This window comes from Chlorocebus sabaeus, chromosome 20, assembly GCF_047675955.1.
Source record: "Chlorocebus sabaeus isolate Y175 chromosome 20, mChlSab1.0.hap1, whole genome shotgun sequence".
In the NCBI taxonomy this organism is placed as follows: domain Eukaryota; kingdom Metazoa; phylum Chordata; class Mammalia; order Primates; family Cercopithecidae; genus Chlorocebus; species Chlorocebus sabaeus.
The window spans coordinates 58,823,272-58,842,452 of record NC_132923.1 but is presented as its reverse complement, the minus strand read 5'-3'; the positions used below and the strand labels follow the sequence as shown (position 1 = coordinate 58,842,452).

The 19,181-nt window shown below is 37.1% G+C and overlaps 1 protein-coding gene across 17 annotated transcripts in view; it reads right to left on the bottom strand.

The window, feature by feature from the left end:
• Positions 1-19,181, bottom strand: part of FUBP1 (far upstream element binding protein 1) — a 39,100-nt gene that overhangs the window by 5,278 nt on the left and 14,641 nt on the right. For all 17 annotated transcript variants that reach the window (XR_494210.3, XR_494209.3, XR_494208.3 and 14 more), the window contains 7 exons: positions 13,537-13,637; positions 13,042-13,183; positions 12,235-12,395; positions 9,855-10,006; positions 9,693-9,772; positions 6,021-6,149; positions 4,707-4,781 (listed from right to left, as the gene is read on the bottom strand). Coding sequence is in view for 10 of the 17 variants with exons in the window: in XM_073007194.1 (XP_072863295.1) it covers positions 4,707-4,781; positions 6,021-6,149; positions 9,693-9,772; positions 9,855-10,006; positions 12,235-12,395; positions 13,042-13,183; positions 13,537-13,637 (840 nt within the window). In the remaining 7 variants the exon portion in view is untranslated. The remainder of the gene's footprint in view (positions 1-4,706; positions 4,782-6,020; positions 6,150-9,692; positions 9,773-9,854; positions 10,007-12,234; positions 12,396-13,041; positions 13,184-13,536; positions 13,638-19,181) is intronic.

Genomic DNA, 19,181 nt, shown 5'->3' with positions numbered 1-19,181 from the left:
TAATAATTTTGTTGCTGTAACCACAATTAAAAGTCCAACATCTCATTTCCAATAAAAACAATACCTTGCTTCTTGTAATATTCCTCCCAAGCCTTTGAATAATCTTGTGTCTGCCCTTGTTGACCTAAAAAAACCCCCCTAAATTTTAATATTAAATTACAATCATAAGACAAAAGCACAGAGGGTCAGAATTACTCCTGTTTTATTTAAAATATTCATTAGTAGTGTCAGGAAACTACTCTAAAATTTAAAAAAAAAAAAAAAAAAACGCTCTTTATTTTCTTTTTGCCTTATAATTAATCATAATGTTTAGTTCTAGAGCGTCATTATTAGTAAAAAAACAAAATCAACCCCAAATCCACACTGCTTTAGCTAAGGAAGGTAAAGGTTTAGGCATAATCTTGAATTGGATTCCAGAATTAAAAACAAAAAAACCCACTTAATTGCAATGATTTAAAGATTTTATTATTTTAAGACCTAGCCAAGACTTTTTCCTGATTAGTAACCTATAAAGTGTATGTACATATACATGTACACACACACACACACACAGAGATTAGTAAGATGTTAAAAGTATCAATAATTTATTCCAATTACAACACAATGGTATTAAAAGTAACCTGACAAGGAATAAAGAACAAGATCGATGAAACACATAAAACTCAGCTTTCACGATCAGGTCTTTTTCCAAATGAGGTGACTTTGCTGAATTAAGAGACTAAAGAAATATAACAATGAAATGCAATGCACGAATCTTTGAATGCACTCTGAATTTAACAAAACACACAGACGACGAAAGACATATTCCTGACAACTATGGAAATTTAAATATAGTCTGTATGTTTGTGATACTTTCAGGTATATAATTTTCTAAATAAAAAATTGAGAAGAGAGATGTGTTTTCCTATTCAGTTGCTTTACTTAAGCACTATTTTATTTCATTTGTAACTCACTTGGCTTTGTTTATATACCTTCAGAAATTGGGGAAATTAGGTACCACTCAGCTTCATTCATCATTTTTTTAAAGTTTGCTGCATGTGCTTTATATGTACGTTTTTCTGTATGAACCATTTCAATGTAAGTTGCAGACAAGACAGTTGGCTCTAAAGAAACTCAATGTCTGGGCACAGTGATTCACACCTGTAATCCCAGGACTTTTGGGAGACCAAGGCAGGTGGATCACTTTTTATTTTTTAAGGGAACGTTGATGGAATTTTCTTGATGAATATGCCTGTTTCTACCGTCTTACATCTAAAATGAGTAACTCTCACAGTGGGTTTAAAACCTGAAGAATATTGATTGGTACCTTGATCAGGTTTGGTTTCAAGTGTGCAGCTTGTAAGAGAAAACGTGTGGTTTTATTGCTGTTGTTAAACCAGAGTATTTGGCAGTTTTTTAAATATTGAAACCTGTTTCAGATTTGCTTGAATTGTGTCTTGTAAGAGGCAAATGTTCCTCTTTGATTAACAGTTCTTTATAGAAGACAGGAAAATATGAGAATTTTTAATAGTCTATGAGAGTTCTCTGTTACCCAAGAAAAGAGGGTTTCATGCATTTTTAAAGAATCATAAATCTTAAATTCTTTCACTCAGTTGCTTTGATTCTGTCACCTGTTTTACAATGGTGATGGACAGGTTTCTGAAACTAGGAAATTGGCCTTGTTGGCAACTACAACCTCTGCAAACTCCCATATCCCTGTGGAAAGCTAATAGTAAACACTTTAGACTTTAAAGAACTCTTTCCTTGCCCTTTCAGACATGTACTGCCTTACCTTGCTCCCCTTATTATTCTCTTTAGTTACTGGATTTTGTTTTGAGACAGGGTCTTGCTCTGTCACCTAGGCTGGAACACAGTGGTAGTGGTGTGATCATGGCTTAGTTACTGTTTGATTCAAGACAGTTGAGTTTACACTTCAGTAGAACATTATCTAATATTTATTATAGTTTTATAATTATAATCTATAAAGTTCAGCCTTAAATTTCTTTCATCCAAAAGATAAAAGACTTGCTCTACAGTTAGCCTGTAAGATTTTATTATAGCCTAACAGTCAGCCTTGCTTGAATAGATTTTCACACTCAGTTGTCTTCCTATATACCTGTACCTTTCCTACAAGTCTCACTCTACCCTCCTTTAGGCTTAAGGTACCAGACTCTTAAGGGTTCAGAGTCTACTACATCAGTCCTTATTATAAGGGCCTTCCTTAAGTCAAACTTTTCTCAAATGTCTTCACTTCTCCAAAAAAGAATTACTCCTTTCTACTTTGAAACCCTGCTTGTTCTCTTAAGGGTCTCTTATAAAAAAATCCCTCTATTCTAGCTTTAAAAATACCCATCTTTATATTGCTGCCATTCCTTATAACTCTCTGAAATCTTATCAAGATTTTCTCTACTTGGGAGGCTGAGGCAGAAGAATTGCTTGAACCTGGGAGATGGATGCTACAGTGAGCCGAGATTGTGCCACTGCACTCCAGCCTGGGCGACAGGCAGAGGTTCCATCTCAAAAAAAAAAAAAAAAAAAAATTATCTTAGTTTGGTGTTATCCTGGGGAATTTAGAATTGTTTTAAAATATAAATCTAATTTTGGAAAACTTAACCTACATCTGTTTTCAACTAATCTATTTTGTTCATAAAATTAACAGGTCAGGCTGGGTGTGGTGGCTCATGCCTGTAATCCCAACACTTTGGCAGGCTGAGGCAGGTGGATCACCTGAAGTCAGGAGTTTGAGACCAGCCTGGCCAACATGATGAAACCCTGTATCTACTAAAAATACAAAAAAATTAGCCAGACGTGGTAGCGGGCGTCTGTAAGCCCAGCTACTTGGGAGGCTGAGGCAGGAGAATTGCTTGAACCTGGGAGGCGGAGGTTGCAGTGAGCTGAGATCATGCCGCTGCACTCCAGCCTAGGCGAGAGTGAGACTCCCTCTCAAATAAATAAATAAAATTAACAGGTGATTATTGTGGTACTACAGAAAAACGATAGAAAAGGTGGGGTAAGGAGGTTCTTTAGTCATGCAGTATTATTATTTAATTATTTCTATGCCATGTTTTCCTACAGAGGATTTAAGATAGTATAGCATAGTATCTCTAACTGGCAGGGAAATGGTGGAAAAAAAAAAATTAAAGACAATAATTTCTTCCCTTAACAATGAAAATTAGAATTTCTTCCCTTAACAATAAAAATCAGAATTCAACCCACCCACTCATTTTGAGTAAAACATAAAGTAAAACATAGAAGACTAAACAGTAAATGTATTAATAGCCGTATTACAAATAATCAATAAGGTAAAATAAAGCACAGAAGTCAAACTCATTCCTCAGTAATTAGCTAAATCCATTAACAAGCCTTTATTTTTACCTACTTAATAACTTAATAACTCGGGACCATATCTAGGGAACATTACCCATTGAGAAAATAGAAGTTGAAGATTTTTAACCCAAACATGTGATCAGGTCTCACTGTGATGCCAAGGCTGGCCTCAATCCCCTGTGTTCAAGGGATCCTTCTACCTTAGCCTCCCTAGCAGCTGGGACTACAAGTGTGTGCTACTGCATGTGGCTCATGCTCAAGTCTTTTAAAATGGTGACGCTAATTCACTGAAGTTAAGTTGATTACAGGTCCTGACCAAAATGTTGTCAGGACATGATTATTAATAGCATCCCTATTCATTCTAAAAAGGATCCCAGTTCAGAAAATATATTATGTAACCAACCTTAATCAGAGTATGCTGTTTTTAAGTTAAAAGTTTCTTTTTGCGGAATTTTAGCTACTGTAGATCTGCCTAAGCTACGTCACAAAAACATATATTAATCTGTTATAGTCTCAGAAATAGATGGAACATGACTCTTCTAGGAAGCCACTCTATAAGGAAAAACAATTTTTTTCTTTCTTTAAAAAGAAACCAGTTGTGCAGAACATCTTTATCATCAAGTATATATAATTTTACACCTAGAAGATTAAAATCATCACCCTTCTGGAAATTTTTCTTTCTGCGGAGAATGAGAAACATTCTTTGGCAAAGAAAACATTGAAATTTACACTGAGAATCCCAAGTAGACCGATCTCTTATGACAAAACTACCACCTATAGATTCTTTTTCTGCTAGTGAAGGATAACCAAGCTTACCAATTTAGTTTTCGTTTGTGACATCTAGCTGTGGTATGTAATAATTTTTAAAGAGCAAAAGCAGCTGAAACATAGTGATTTGTCCAGAAGTATAGTACCAGGTTCCAAATGGTCCCTAAAGAGACAAATTTGGGAGACAAGCTTGGGACTCAGACCCTCTTGGAAGCCAGATTCTGGTTCCACCACTTAGTTACTTTCCCTCACTGCAGATTACTTCTTACCTGTTTATCTTGCAGCAAAAATAATGGTATCACACACAATCTATTTTCACCTGACACATTAAAATTTAACCTTATGTCATTCAGACTAATATATGTAACTGTCATTGTCAAAAGTATAGTAATGTTAATACTGTATGTGCCAGTGAGGAAATTTCTAGTTTCAATTAATAACTGGTTGACAAATGCAATCAGAAAGAAAAATATTTCCCTGCTATATAACCACAAATTTAAAAACTATAATTTGCAACTGTCTTGGTATGTTTACGAGTCCAGTGATTTTATTCAATTATTCTCTTCCTGAAGAGAATAACTTGTGTTTCAATTTAATTAAGTATGTATTTTCAAGAAATGTATAAAACATACCCATTTTCTTGTAGTACTCTTCCCAAGCCTTGGTATAATCAACCTGTCCAGCTGGGGCTGGATTCTGCTGATCTCCTTGATCAAGCAAAACAAAACAAAACAGAAAAACAGAATTAAAGTTTTTAAAAGGCAATTTTAGCTGTTTCCTTGGGTGCAGGAGCTGGCAGGGGCCTGCAATGTGACAGTGAGGGGTAGGAGGAAGGTACTATGTGGTGGTGGCATCCCTACTGGTGCCAAAGATAGAAGGTACTGGGGGTACAGAGGTGGTGGACAGAAAAGAAAACCAACCTGTCTGGACGACTGGTTATGTCGAACATATAAGTAAATGTATATCAAATAAGGAGATACACTGAGGATACCAGGTTTCCCACCATTTGTAAACAAGTACAAAAAAGGAAAAGGCTTGAAAACTCCAAAATGCTGAAATGAATGTCGTAATATGAACATAGTTTTAAAAAATATATACACATATCAATGTTTGTGTGTTTTTTGGCATGTGTATGTAGGTATGCATGTATGTAATATATTTCCTAGTTCTGTCTGCTGAAAGAAGTTAGAAGCAATTACACCTCAGTAGCAACAAACATAGTCAAGTCCCGTTTCTAACTACCATACTCTACTAAAAGGAATCAGAGCTCCTTGAAGAAATAGCTGACTTAAGGGTTGGAGCCCATAAAACACAAAATAACAATCTCACTGTGCCAGACAGTATGGAAGTGCTTAAAATAACAACAGATATTTCAAAAGGATATAGGCACCACCCTGAATATACTCCCTGACTGGCCAAATCTAGGATAATCTGATTATCAAAATTATAAAAATATTCAAAAAATATAACCCATTGCAAAAATCAGAAATCCATAATGATATAAAGAGCTTAATATATTAATGTTGACTTACTGATTTGGAGGGCTGTATGATGGTTATATATTTTTGAAGAAGTACCCAACAGGACATTGTGTCTATAGTTCAGTCTTAAATGATTTCTTTCAGAACTAATTATACTGGATATAATTAGTTTCCTTCAGAACTAATTATAATGGATATTTAAAATAAATACACACCCATACACTTGTATGATATAGACGGTATTAGAGTAAACAAGGGATAAAACATTAACAGCTGGGCTATATGGGTGGCTCCTGGTATTCTTATGAAAGTTTGAAACTATTTCAAGGTAACAATTTGAAAAAGGAAAAGTCTGCTTAAATTATAATTAAATAATGTTAGAAATTTTAGGTATTATACAGTGATGTACTTCATATATAATTCCAAGCACAAGTTTTGACTTTCACATATAAGTTCTTTAGTTACCTTGTCCATTAGTTTGAGTTGTAGTTGGTGCACCCGCAGGGGCTGCTGGTGGTGGCTGTGCTTGCTGTTGATAATAGTGAGCATAATAAGCAGCCCAAGCTGCTGAATTTGGATCCGTTCCTGCCTTAGCTAGAATAAATGAAAGTTCAAGGTTTGCATGTTGAAGTCTGTAATTCTCACAAGAGCGCGCGCGCACACACACACAGACACACACACACACACCCAGCTCTCTGGCAAATAGACAGCTCTCAAAATTAACTAGAACATCAAAAAAAAGTACATGAAAACTTTTATATTTTCTATTATTTTTGTTGTTACCATCAGCTTTTATTAAAGAAAACCAAGGCTCAGAGACCAAGTGACTTTCCCAGGTTAAAAACTACTGAGTTGCATAACTGGGATATGAATAAAGGTCTTTTGGCTCCAAATCCAATGCTCTGTCTCAAACCATCCTGTGCCCTTGTTTTTTTCTAAATTGGTTTCGCCTCAAGCACAAACAGCTCTATCTGGAAGATGACTTAAGAAAAACATTTCTAGGGGCTAACCTGCGTAAGAAAGAAACAATTATTTTAGAACAACGAACTTTGTCCTTATTTTCAATGAAGAGAAAATATAAAAATCTTAAAAAAAGATTAGCCACATTTCATCCTATTTCACATTGAATGTTATAAACTTGATGTCATCCTACTTGAAATTCTTCATTCTCTAGAATCTTCAGGATGGTCAAAGCTTAAGTACAGCCTATCAATCAACACCTTTAACAGTCTGAATCCCCTGGCTTATCCTTTCCATTTCAGCCTCACCTCTCCCTTCGTTTGTATCTCTTTAACACCCAAGCTCCAGCCACAATACAGTGCTTGTACTTTTCAGAAATCACTATGCCCATGTCTCAGCTTTTAGCTATGTTATGTTTCCTCTACACTTGACTGACCCTCACTCATCTCCCACATCAACTGAAGTGCAAACAGTTTGAGACCTCTCAATCTTCTAGAAACCACAAAAAAACTTGATTCTGTCCTTTATACTAGGAATATCATACAATTAAAACTTTTAAATTTTCTATTATGCTTTCATTCTGAACAGTAGCAATTCTCAGCTGCTTAACAAAGGTTAGTCAAGTTTGAGAAAAAGGAGTGAGAATTTCTAGAAAAAGAAAACTACAAGGTAATATAATTGTAAGGTGTTATTAGGACACCCTCCAAGCTTTTCTCAATTGCCCAATGTACTGCTTTTGTATCCTGGATGTTTACATATCTCAATAGTGTCATTATCTGTATTTATTATTATTTTTTGAGATGAAGTGTCTCACTCTGTTGCCCAGGCTGGAATGCAGTGGAGCAATTCTCAAGCAATTCTCCTGTCCTAGCCTCCCAAGTAGCTGGCATTACAGGCACCCGCCACCACACCCAGCTAATTTTTGTATTTTTAGTAGAGACAGGTTTTCGCCATGTTGCCTAGGCTGGTCTCCAACTCCTGACCTCAAGTGAACCGCCCACCTCAGCCTCCCAAAGTACTAGGATTACAGGTGTTAGCCATGGCGCCCGGCCATTATCTGTATATTAATCAAGAAATCTAGGTATTTCACTTTACACTATGCCTGGACAGAGAATTTGAGATAAAACAGACTTTAGGAAGTGTTATTTCTACACCCAAACGTGTAAACCATACTGAAGTACCAGTCTCACAAATAACTAGTATGTACTAAGAATTTACTAAATATTCACTCAACCCAAGATTCATTCATTGATCAATTTATAGATAAGAAAACAGGCTTAGAGGAGTTCAAAAACTTGCCTGACATCTCACCATTAGTAAACTGTAGGACTAGGACTGATCTAGGTCTATTTGACTCTGAAGTCTAAATTCTTGACCACTACATAAATCCGTAACACACCACTCTTTTTTTAAAGAAATATTTTAGTTCATACATTAAAACGTTACGTCATTCTAAATCTAATATAAGCAATATCCACCCCAGAGACCCAGTAACCCTTTGATAAATCTGAGTGGGGCCAACCGGCTGGTTTTAAATGGGTTACTTCTTGCCGAAAGGCCATGCTGCAAACACATTCACTGACCAGCTTTTATAGTAGTGACTTCACTACTACTCCAAGTGGGAAACTCAACATGTGATACAAAGACCACTTCCACTTCTTATTCCCATCATTTTTTCTCAATCATGCTAACCACCCAGTAGTGCTCAAAAATACAATCCTGGCAGATCCAAGTTACCCAGTATGAATCTGCCTCTTAACCTACTCAAACTCTTCAATCTCATTACTTAATTATACCATCCCAATTAGCCAACAAGAGGAAAAGCAAAGCCCTTTCATTCTCCAAAAATTAGTGTTTACAGTATTATATTCTGTACCCTGTGAGCCCTTCTATCAGTGTTGGTATGCTGGGAGTGCATTCTTTTGCTATAGAACACAACCCCAACTTTGCATACTTATATCCTAGCACAACTCAAGTCATTCCTTGAATTAATGGAAGTTGTGATTATTTGGTAACTATCATGCTGTGCCATCATATTCCAAACAGCACACTTCCTATGAAATCAACCAAGTAATTTCATTTACATAAATTACTTCAAGTTTTTTTGGGATAAATATATTATGTGTAGAAAGTAATCCATAATTAAGTATATTTTCCTTGAAACTACTCTGGTGAAAGAGGCCTAAAAGGTAGGTAGCAGGTGAAAAAAAAGGATCATAAATAAATGTTAACTGGTTTCAAAGAATGACTCTTTGACCAAGATGGAAAGCAAACTACAGGGTATGGAAAGATGCCAGAATAGTACAGGATATAATATATACATATCGAAAATCCAGATCTGAATATAGAAAATAATTAAATGTATTTGGGTTTTAGCATGCAGTTATTAAATACAGGCCTGATTTTTACTCACATGAAGTTGTCATTATGAGGAGTACTAGAACCGATATCTTATTTGACAATTTGGGAGTTTTATGCCCAAATACTTAACACTCTGTAAGACTGTTTTATATATACATATATATGTATTTTTAAGAGATGGGGTCCCATTCTGTTGCCCAGGGGAGTGCAGTGGTGCACCCACAGCTCAATACAATCTAGAACTTCTAGCCTCAAGCAATCCCCCCGCCCCTGCTCAGCCTTCTGAGCCCCTAGAAATACAGACACATACCACCCTGGCTGGCTAATTTAAAACAAATTTTTTTAGAGATGGGTCTTGCCATGTTGCCTAGGCTGGTCTCAAGCCTCAGCCTCGACTTCTGAACAGGTGGGATTACAGATGTGAGCCTCAGTGCCCGGCCCCATCCCATAATTTTCTAAATAAGTAAAAACTATTTTTTCATAGATAATGTCACAGTTAACACACTATATATTTGATAGCACTGGTATCCAAAACCTATGACACTGTGCTCTTTCCTGCAGCTTTTAGCTTTTATCATTCTGCTATATCGACTCATAAGAAAGCCAAATGCAAGCTGAAAGGAATTCCATAAAAGCAGAGATCATATTCATGTCAGTTCTATATACACTGGGGTAGAGGCAGTGCCTAACGCTGTTGAAAGAGTAGAGTAAGTGAAGGTGAGGCATACAAATGTAGAATCAACACTAGAAAATTTAATAATGTAACACGAGTGAAAAACAATACAGCTAACACACAAATGATAAGCATCTTTTTACCTGGATCAGGAGGAGCCTGCTGCTGCCAGTGTGGATATGCATTTCCCCATCCCTGGGGAGCGTATGGGGCTGGAGGACCACTGAGAAGAAAATTCAGTATAAAAATAAAGTCCAAAAACTAGAATCTTTGGGGGAAAGCCCAGAACTAAACCCAATACTTACTGAGGAGCCGGGCCTGGTGGTCCAGGATTATAAGGTGCAGGGTTGTATGGTCCCATTGGAGTTCCAGGCCCTGGAGGCCCAGGAGGTCCATGGGGGCCTGGGACGCCATGGGGCCCATGGGGTACAGGTGGCCCTAAAGGATTTACTGGGCCCTACAAAAAAAAAAAGGAAGACATAGAAAAATCAGAAAAAACACAGTAATGGTTAAACAACTCTATGGACAAATAATCTTCCATTTCTACCCTCTTATAGTCACAAACAACAAATTTTAGGTTTTCCTTCCTTTCCTCATTCATTTTGCAAAAACTATTTTATCTGCAATAATAATGAGACATGTGAAATTTACTAAAATCAATAGCGGTAGCAATTAAATGCAATTTAAATTAAATTAAAATTAGCAATTAAATTTCCTTTAGCTTGTCTGCGACAGCAGTAGATCCCTTTCCTTTTATAATTCTTTCTTTTACTAACTTTTTTCATCTTAATCACAGAAATCAGGTCCTTATCTTCAGCTCTTCTCTCTACATCTACTTGCCTAACATAAGACAACCATCTTGACAATATATTCCCAAACTGCTTGGGTCCTATATCATCAATTGTCTTCTGAACACTTCATTGATAATGTTAACAGCTAGTTGGTTCACTATTAAACCAAACTCCACCTCACAACCTATTTCTGTCACTGAAACCCCATTCAGATCAATAATTTATATCCTTTTTGGCCTTTCATGTATCATAATTCTAAACAGCACAAACATTCCCTTTTTAAGTCCTTCAATAAATCAGGATATTTTATATCCTTATCATGCATGCATGCCACATCATAATTAATAATGCTTAACTGATTTCTGTTTTGTTAAGCCAACAAAGACATTACACTTAACTGTCCTCAAATGCTCCTTCTGAGTAGTTAACACAACCAGGCGACATGCTGGACAAAATGGTAACACTATATTTTGTTGTAAATTTCTCACTGCAAAATAGGGAAACTAAACTTCATGACCTTTAAAGTTCTTTTTATTAACTTGTCTCTTTAAGTCTCCAATTGCTGTCAGCTCTCACTTATTATCCATTATCTATTCTTTCCAAATAGTAAAAATAATACTGAAAAAGTAGCAACATTTTTTAGGGCTATGTGCCAGGCATTCTTTTAAGTGACACACACGTGAACGTTCATTTAATCCCTACAACTCTATGAAATAGATACAATTATCCTCATTTTATAGGAGGAAACCAAGGCACAGAAAAGCCTGAGCAACTTCTCCAAGGTCACAGAACCAGTAAATGATTCACAGAATTTTGAACCTGACTCCAGAGTCCGTGCTCTTAATCACCACACCAAATTGCTTCTCTAAAACAATCTATCTTGTTTTACCATGAATCCAACAGAAATCCTGATCCATGCATGTGAGGCTAATACTGTAAAATCAAAAACCAAGATGTGCTATTCATTTTTTTTGCCATGGCATCAACCTCCTATCATTACTCCACAAACATCTTCATTTTTTGAACAATTAAACTATCCATACAACAGAACTTACAATGTTTGTGTACATTTTATAAGATGTTCCTTAAGCATCTTTTGTACATCTATTTGTCTTCCCAAGTACACAGAAACAGCGTCAACCTTGTTTTGCAGGCACTCCATTCACAGCATGGCAAACACCAAAACTAATTTTTCCTAGGAAATTCTGATTAATAATTTAAGACGCTCCCTGCACACTTTGTGTTAAAAACTCCAGTAAGACACCATCTGCCTCATTTACAAAAAAGCAGTCAAAGCTTTTTATACTTTTTGTTCTAACAGAAAACTTTTCTGGAGAAAAAAACCCAAACATCTGTGTAAAATCAGATGCTGGGCCCTATCCCAGAAATTTTGAGTCAGGTCTGTCCTCTGTATATTATGTGTAGGAGTTGGAAGCACCCAAATAGTCTACATTTTAAAACCCCCAGATGATTTGTGAGCCAGTCCGAAAGCTAGGATTTATGAATTTCTACTGCAGAGCAGAAGATGCATCTGATTTATCTTGTTTGCCTTGCTGGGGTTCAGTAAAGTAAAATCTTAATAAATAATGAATTCCCATTAACTATGTCCTTCAAGTATGTTCCACAATCCTACAATAACACTAATATGATGCCTGCACCCTCCTATCTATCCACACTCAAACGTAAGGTTGTTCTCAAAACCTGTAACTGCACATTTAATTAGGTTATTTTCATTGCTGGAAAATCTTCACATTGTATCTATTATAGGTATCACGAAATCTATAAATACAGACTAGTAATTATATGTTTTCCTTTGATGTATTTGAATAAATGTCTTAATTTAACTACAATCTAACGGTCTACACTATATATTAAAAGTTTAAAGTATACTCACACCAATCTTTTCTTCTATGAGTTGCCGAGCATAATCTATCTGTTGTGGAGTGCCACGAATTGTAAATAACTTCATATTAGGATCTGCATTTGGTGGAGGATTTCTCTGAAGCTCTATTCTTGCACCAGACTGTTGGCTTATGCTTTTTATGGTTTCACCTCCTAAAATCAAAAGACAGTAATTTCTCTAAAGGTTTCAAGGGTATACTAGGAGCTATTTAGAAGAAAATGGTCACAATTAAATGGGCCATTAAAAAGATGGTTTGGTCAGTCAGTATTCTACTTGACAGTATTGTATTAAGATTTTTCATTTAATATTCTACACTTTAAATCAAATTTTAGGAAGCATTTCATGCTTCTCTTAAAATACATTTACATTTACTTAGTATGTTTAAACTTAACCTTAATGTGATTATAATAAAATATTTGAATAAACTGCTTTTAAAAGCAGTGTAAATATAAACTAATACACTTATAAAAATTCAAATTTTTAAAATATGAGTCGGGAAAAACCAAAATGCACAAACAAAAACACTCAAACAACTTTTTGGGTCAAAAGACCTTTCTTATGCTAATAATTATCTTAGTTCACTTTCTCTAGAAGCTAGTAAGATTAAAATCCTGCTCTTTTTATAAATATACATTAGATCCTTCATTTATGTTTTACTTGTTACGTATTAACATAAGAATGCTTTTCTACTAAAACACAGCCAGAGAAAAAGCATTGCCACTGGTTTACAACAGCAACAGAAATAGTGTCCAGAAAAATGAATAATGTGTTAAACATTAAGAGTTTAAAATACATTGCCTTTTCCTATTATTAATCCAGTTTTCCCAGTTGGCACAATAAAATTAAATTCCTGTAGTCCACCAGGTGGTCCCATGTTCCAGTTGCCTTGACCTCTACCTCTTCCTCGACCACCAGGTCCAGGTCCACCAGGATTACCAGCCTATAGAGAGGAATAGACAAGAAGGAAAAAAATTGGCACAGAAATACTTTTTTCCATGATAAAATTATTACGTCTATTTTTCCCAGCTCTCAAATACCTGAACCATAAATGTAGAGATGAACTGGCCCAAATAATCATAAGTAATAACATTTTTTTAAATTCAAGAGTAAATAAGGTAGCACTTAAGGTAGTAGTTCTTCCTGCTCCAAGATCTTTACCTTAAAGCAATTTAAACTTTCTCCATTAATAAACCATCATCAAGCAGACTCTGATATAGAGGAAACTTCAGATTTCATGAAGGAAAATACTTTTCCATAAAAACAAAAAATGAAAATGTTAACTTTCTATCAAACCTGAACACTTCGAAGAAGGTCTGTAATAATTTCTGCAGCATGTTGACATCGGTCTGGAGGTCCTGTTATTTGTGCTATCCTCTCAGGTGTTGTCCCATCATCTTCAAAACAAAGAAACAAAATTAATTAAACAATAAATGGGTGTGGCACCCAAGATGGCCGAATAGGAACAGCTCCAGCTTCCAGCTCCCAGCATGAGCGACACAGAAGAAGGGTGATTTCTGCATTTTCAACTGAGGTACCAAGTTCATCTCACTGGGGTGTGTCGGACAGTTGATGCTGGTCCGCAGGTGCAGCCCGACCAGTGAGAGCTGAAGCAGGGCGAGGCATCGCCTCATTTGGGAAGCGAAAGGGGGAAGGGAATTCCTTTTCCTAGCCAAGGGAAATTAAGACACACAACACCTGGAAAATCGGGTAACTCCCACCCTAATACTGCGCTTTACCAAGGGTCTTAGCAAACAGTACACCAGGAGATTATATCCCAGGGATCAAACTTCCCAGAGCTAAAGGAGGAACTACGTAACCAGCGCAAAGAAACTAAAAACCTTGAAAAAAGAATGGATGAATGGATAACTAGAATAATCAATGCAGAGAAGACCTTAAAAGAACTGATAAGAGATGAAAACCATGACACGAGAACTACGTGACAAATGCATAAGCTTTAGTAACCGACTCGATTAACTGGAAGAAAGATTATCAGGGATTGAAGATCAAATGAATGAAATGAAGCGAGAAGAGAAATGTAGAGAAAAAAGAGTGAAAAGAAATGAAGAAAGCCTCCAAGAAATATGGTATTATGTGAAAAGACCAAATCTACGTCTGATTGGTGTGCCTGAAAGTGACGGGGAAAATGCAACCAACTTGGAAAACACTGCAGGATATCATCCAGGAGAACTTCCCCAACCTAGTAAGGCAGGCCAACATTCCAATTCAGGAAATACAGAGAACGCCACAAAGATACTCCTCAAGAAGAGCAACTCCAAGACACATAATTGTCAGATTCACCAAAGTTGAAATGAAGAAAAATTGTTTAGGGCAGCCAGAGAGAAAGGTCGGGTAACCCACAAAGGGAAGCCCATCAGACTAACAGCGGATCTCTCAGCAGAAACTCTACAAGCCAGAAGAGAGTGGGGGCCAATATTAAACATTCTTAAAGACAAGAATTTTCAACCCAGAATTTCATATCCAGCCAAACTAAGTTTCGTAAGTGATGGAGAAATAAAATCCTTTACAGACAAGCAAATGCTTAGAGATTTTGTCACCACCAGACCTCCCCTACAAAAGATCCTGAAGGAAGCACTAAACATGGAAAGGAACAGCCATTGCAAAAATATGCCAAAATGTAAAGACCATTGAGGCTAGGAAGAAACTGCATCAACTAACGAGCAAAATAACCAGCTAATATCATAATGACAGGATCAAGTTCACACATAACAATATTAACCTTAAATGGCCGGGCGCGGTGGCTCAAGCCTGTAATCCCAGCACTTTGGGAGGCCGAGGTGGGTGGATCACGAGGTCAGGAGATCGAGACCATCCTGGCTAACATGGTGAAACCCCATCTCTACTAAAAATACAAAAAAAAAAATTAGCCGGGCGTGGTGGCAGGCGCCTGTAGTCCCAGCTACTCGGGAGGCTGAGGCAGGAGAATGGCGTGAACCCAGGAGGCGGAGCTTGCAGTGAGCTGAGATAGTGCCACTGCACTCCAGCCTGGGCGACAGAGCAAGACTCCGCCTCAAAAAAAAAAAAACAAACAAAAAACAAAAAACAAACAATATTAACCTTAAATGTAAACGGACTAAATGCTCCAATTAAAAGACACAGACTGGCAAATTGGATAAAGAGTCAAGACCCATCAGTTTGCTGTATTCAGGAGATCCATCTCACAAGCAGAGATACACATAGGCTCAAAATAGAGGAAGATCTACCAAGCAAATGGAAAACGGAAAAAAGCAGTGGTTGCAATCCTAGTCTCTGATAAAACAGACTTTAAACCATCAAAGATCAAAAGAGACAAAGATGGTCATTACATAATCGTAAAGGGATCAATTCATCAGGAAGAGCTAACTATCCTAAATATATACGCACCCAATACTGGAGCACGCAGATTCATAAAGCAAGTCCTTAGAGACTAACAAAGAGACTTAGACTCCCATACAATAATAACAGGAGACTTTAACACCCCGCTGTCAACATTAGACAGATCAACGAGACAGAAAGTTAACAAAGATATCCAGGAATTGAACTCAACTCTGCACCAAGGGGACCTAATAGACATCTACAGAACTCTCCACCCCAAATCAACAGAATATACATTCTTCTCAGCACCACATTGCACTTATTCCAAAATTGACCACGTAGTTAGAAGTAAAGCACCCCTCAGCAAACGTAAAAGAACAGAAATTATAACAAACTGTCTCTCAGAGCACAGTGCAACCAAACTAGAACTCAGGACTAAGAAACTCAATCAAAATCACTCAACTACATGGAAACTGAACAACCTGCTCAGGAATGACTACTGGGTACATAACGAAATGAAGGCAGAAATAAAGATGTTCTTTGAAACCAATGAGAACAAAGATACAACATACCAGAATCTCTGGGACACATTTAAAGCCGTGTGTAGAGGGAAATTTATAGCACTAAATGCCCACAAGAGAAAGCAGGAAAGATCTAAAATCGACACCCTAACATCACAATTAAAAGAACTAGAGAAGCAAGAGCAAACACATTCAAAAGCTGGCAGAAGGCAAGAAATAACTAAGATCAGAGCAGAACTGAAGGAGACAGAGACACAAAAAACCCTCCAAAAAAATCAATGAATCCAGGAGTTGGTTTTTTGAAAAGATCAACGAAATTGACATATCGCTAGCAAGACTAATAAAGAAGAAAAGAGAGAAGAATCAAATCGACGCAATAAAAAATGATAAAGGGGATATCACCACCGACCCCACAGAAATACAAACTACCATCAGAGAATACTATAAACACCTCTACGCAAATAAACTAGAAAACTTAGAAGAAATGGATAATTTCCTGGACACTTACACTCTCCCAAGACTAAACCAGGAAAAAGTTGAATCCCTGAATAGATCAATAGCAGGGTCTGAAATTGAGGCAGTATTTAATAGCCTACCAACCCAAAAAAGTCCAAGACCAGATGGATTCACAGCCAAATTCTACCAGAGGTACAAGGAGGAGCTGGTACCATTCCTTCTGAAACTATTCCAACCAATAGAAAAAGAGAGAATCCTCCCTAACTCATTTTAGGAGGACATCATCATCCTGATACCAAAGCCTGGCAGAGACACAACAAAAAAAGGGAATTTTAGACCAATATCCCTGATGAACATTGATGCAAAAATCCTCAATAAAATACTGGCAAACCGAATCCAGCAGCACATCAAAAAGCTTATCCACCATGATCAAGTGGGCTTCATCCCTCGGATGCAAGGCTGGTTCAACATATGCAAATCAATGAACGTAATCCAGCATATAAACAGAACTAATGACAAAAACCACATGATTATCTCAACAGATGCAGAAAAAGGCGTTTGACAAAATTCAGCAGCCCTTCATGCTAAAAACTCAATAAATTCGGTATTGATGGAATGTATCTCAAAATAGTAAGAGCTATTTATGACAAACCCAAGCCAATTATCATACTGAATGGGCAAAAACTGGAAGCACTCCCTTTGAAAACTTGCACAAGACAGGGATGCCCTCTCTCACCACTCCTATTCAACATAGGGTTGGAAGTTCTGGCTAGGGCAATCAGGCAAGAGAAAGAAATCAAGGGGATTCAGTTAGGAAAAGAAGTCAAATTGTCCCTGTTTGCAGATGACACGATTGTATATTTAGAAAACCTATCGTCTCAGCCCAAAATCTCCTTAAGCTGATAAGCAACTTCAGCAAAGTCTCAGGATACAAAATCAATGTGCAAAAATCACAAGCATTCTTATACACCAGTAACAGCCAGCCAGCCAGCAAAATCATGAATGAACTCCCATTCACAATAGCTTCAAAGAGAATAAAATACCTAGGAATCCAACTTACAAGGGATGTAAAGGACCTCTTCAAGGAGAACTACAAACCACTGCTCAGTGAAATAAAAGAGGACAGAAACAAATGGAACAACACACCGTGCTCATGGATAGGAAGAATCAATATTGTGAAAATGGCCATACTGCTAATTTATAGATTCAATGCCATCCCCATTAAGCTACCAATGACTTTCTTCACAGAACTGGAAAAAACTGCTTTAAAGTTCACATGGAACCAAAAAAGACCCCGCATTACCAAGACAATCCTAAGCCAAAAGAACAAAGCCGGAGGCATCACGCTACCTGACTTCAAACCATACTACAAGGCTACAGTAACAAAAACAGCATGGTACTGGTATCAAAACAGAGATACAGACCAATGGAACAGAACAGAGCCCTCAGAAATAATACCACACATCTACAGCCATCTGATCTTTGACAAACCTGAAAAAACAAGAAATGGGGAAAGGATTCCCTATTTAATAAACGGTGCTGGGAAAATTGGCTAGCCATAAGTAGAAAGCTGAAACTGGATCCTTTCCTTACTCCTTATAAGAAAATTAATTCAAGATTGATTAGAGACTTAAATGTTAAGACCTAAAACCATAAAAACCCTAGAAGAAAACCTAGGTAATACCATTCAGGACATAGGCATGGACAAGGACTTCATGTCTAAAACACGAAAAGCAACGGCAGCAAAAGCCAAAATTGACAAATGGGATCTAACTAAACTAAAGAGTTTCTGCACAGCAAAAGAAACTACCATCAGAGTGAACAGGCAACCTACAGAATGGGAGAAAATTTTTGCAATCTACTCATCTGACAAAGAGCTAATATCCGGAACCTACAAAGAACTCAAACAAATTTACGAGAAAAAAGCAAACAACCCCATCAAAAAGTGGGCAAAGGATATGAACAGACACTTCTCAAAAGAAGACATTCATACAGTCAACAGACACATGAAAAAATGCTCATCATCACTCACCATCAGAGAAATGCAAATCAAAACCACAATGAGATACCATCTCTCACCAGCTAGAATGGCAATCATTAAAAAATCAGGAAACAACAGGTGCTGGAGAGGATGTGGAGAAATAGGAACACTTTTACACTGTTGGTGGAACTGTAAACTAGTTCAACCATTGTGGAAAACAGTGTGGCAATTCCTCAATGATCTAGAACTAGACATACCATTTGACCCAGCCATCCCATTACTGGGTATATACCCAAAGGATTATAAACCATGCTGCTATAAAGACACATGCACACGTATGTTTATTGCAGCACTATTCACAATAGCAAAGACTTGGAATCGACCCAAATGTCCAGCAGTGACAGACTCGATTAAGAAAATGTGACACATATACACCATGGAATACTATGCAGCCATAAAAAAGGATGAGTTTGTGTCCTTTGTAGGGACATGGATGCAGCTGGAAACCATCATTCTCAGCAAATTGTGGCAAGAACAGAAAACCAAACACCACATGTTCTCCCTCATAGGTGGACAATGAACAATGAGATCACTTGGACACAGGAAGGAGAACATCACACACTGGGGCCTATTGTGAGGAGGGGACAGTAGAGAGGAATAGCATTAGG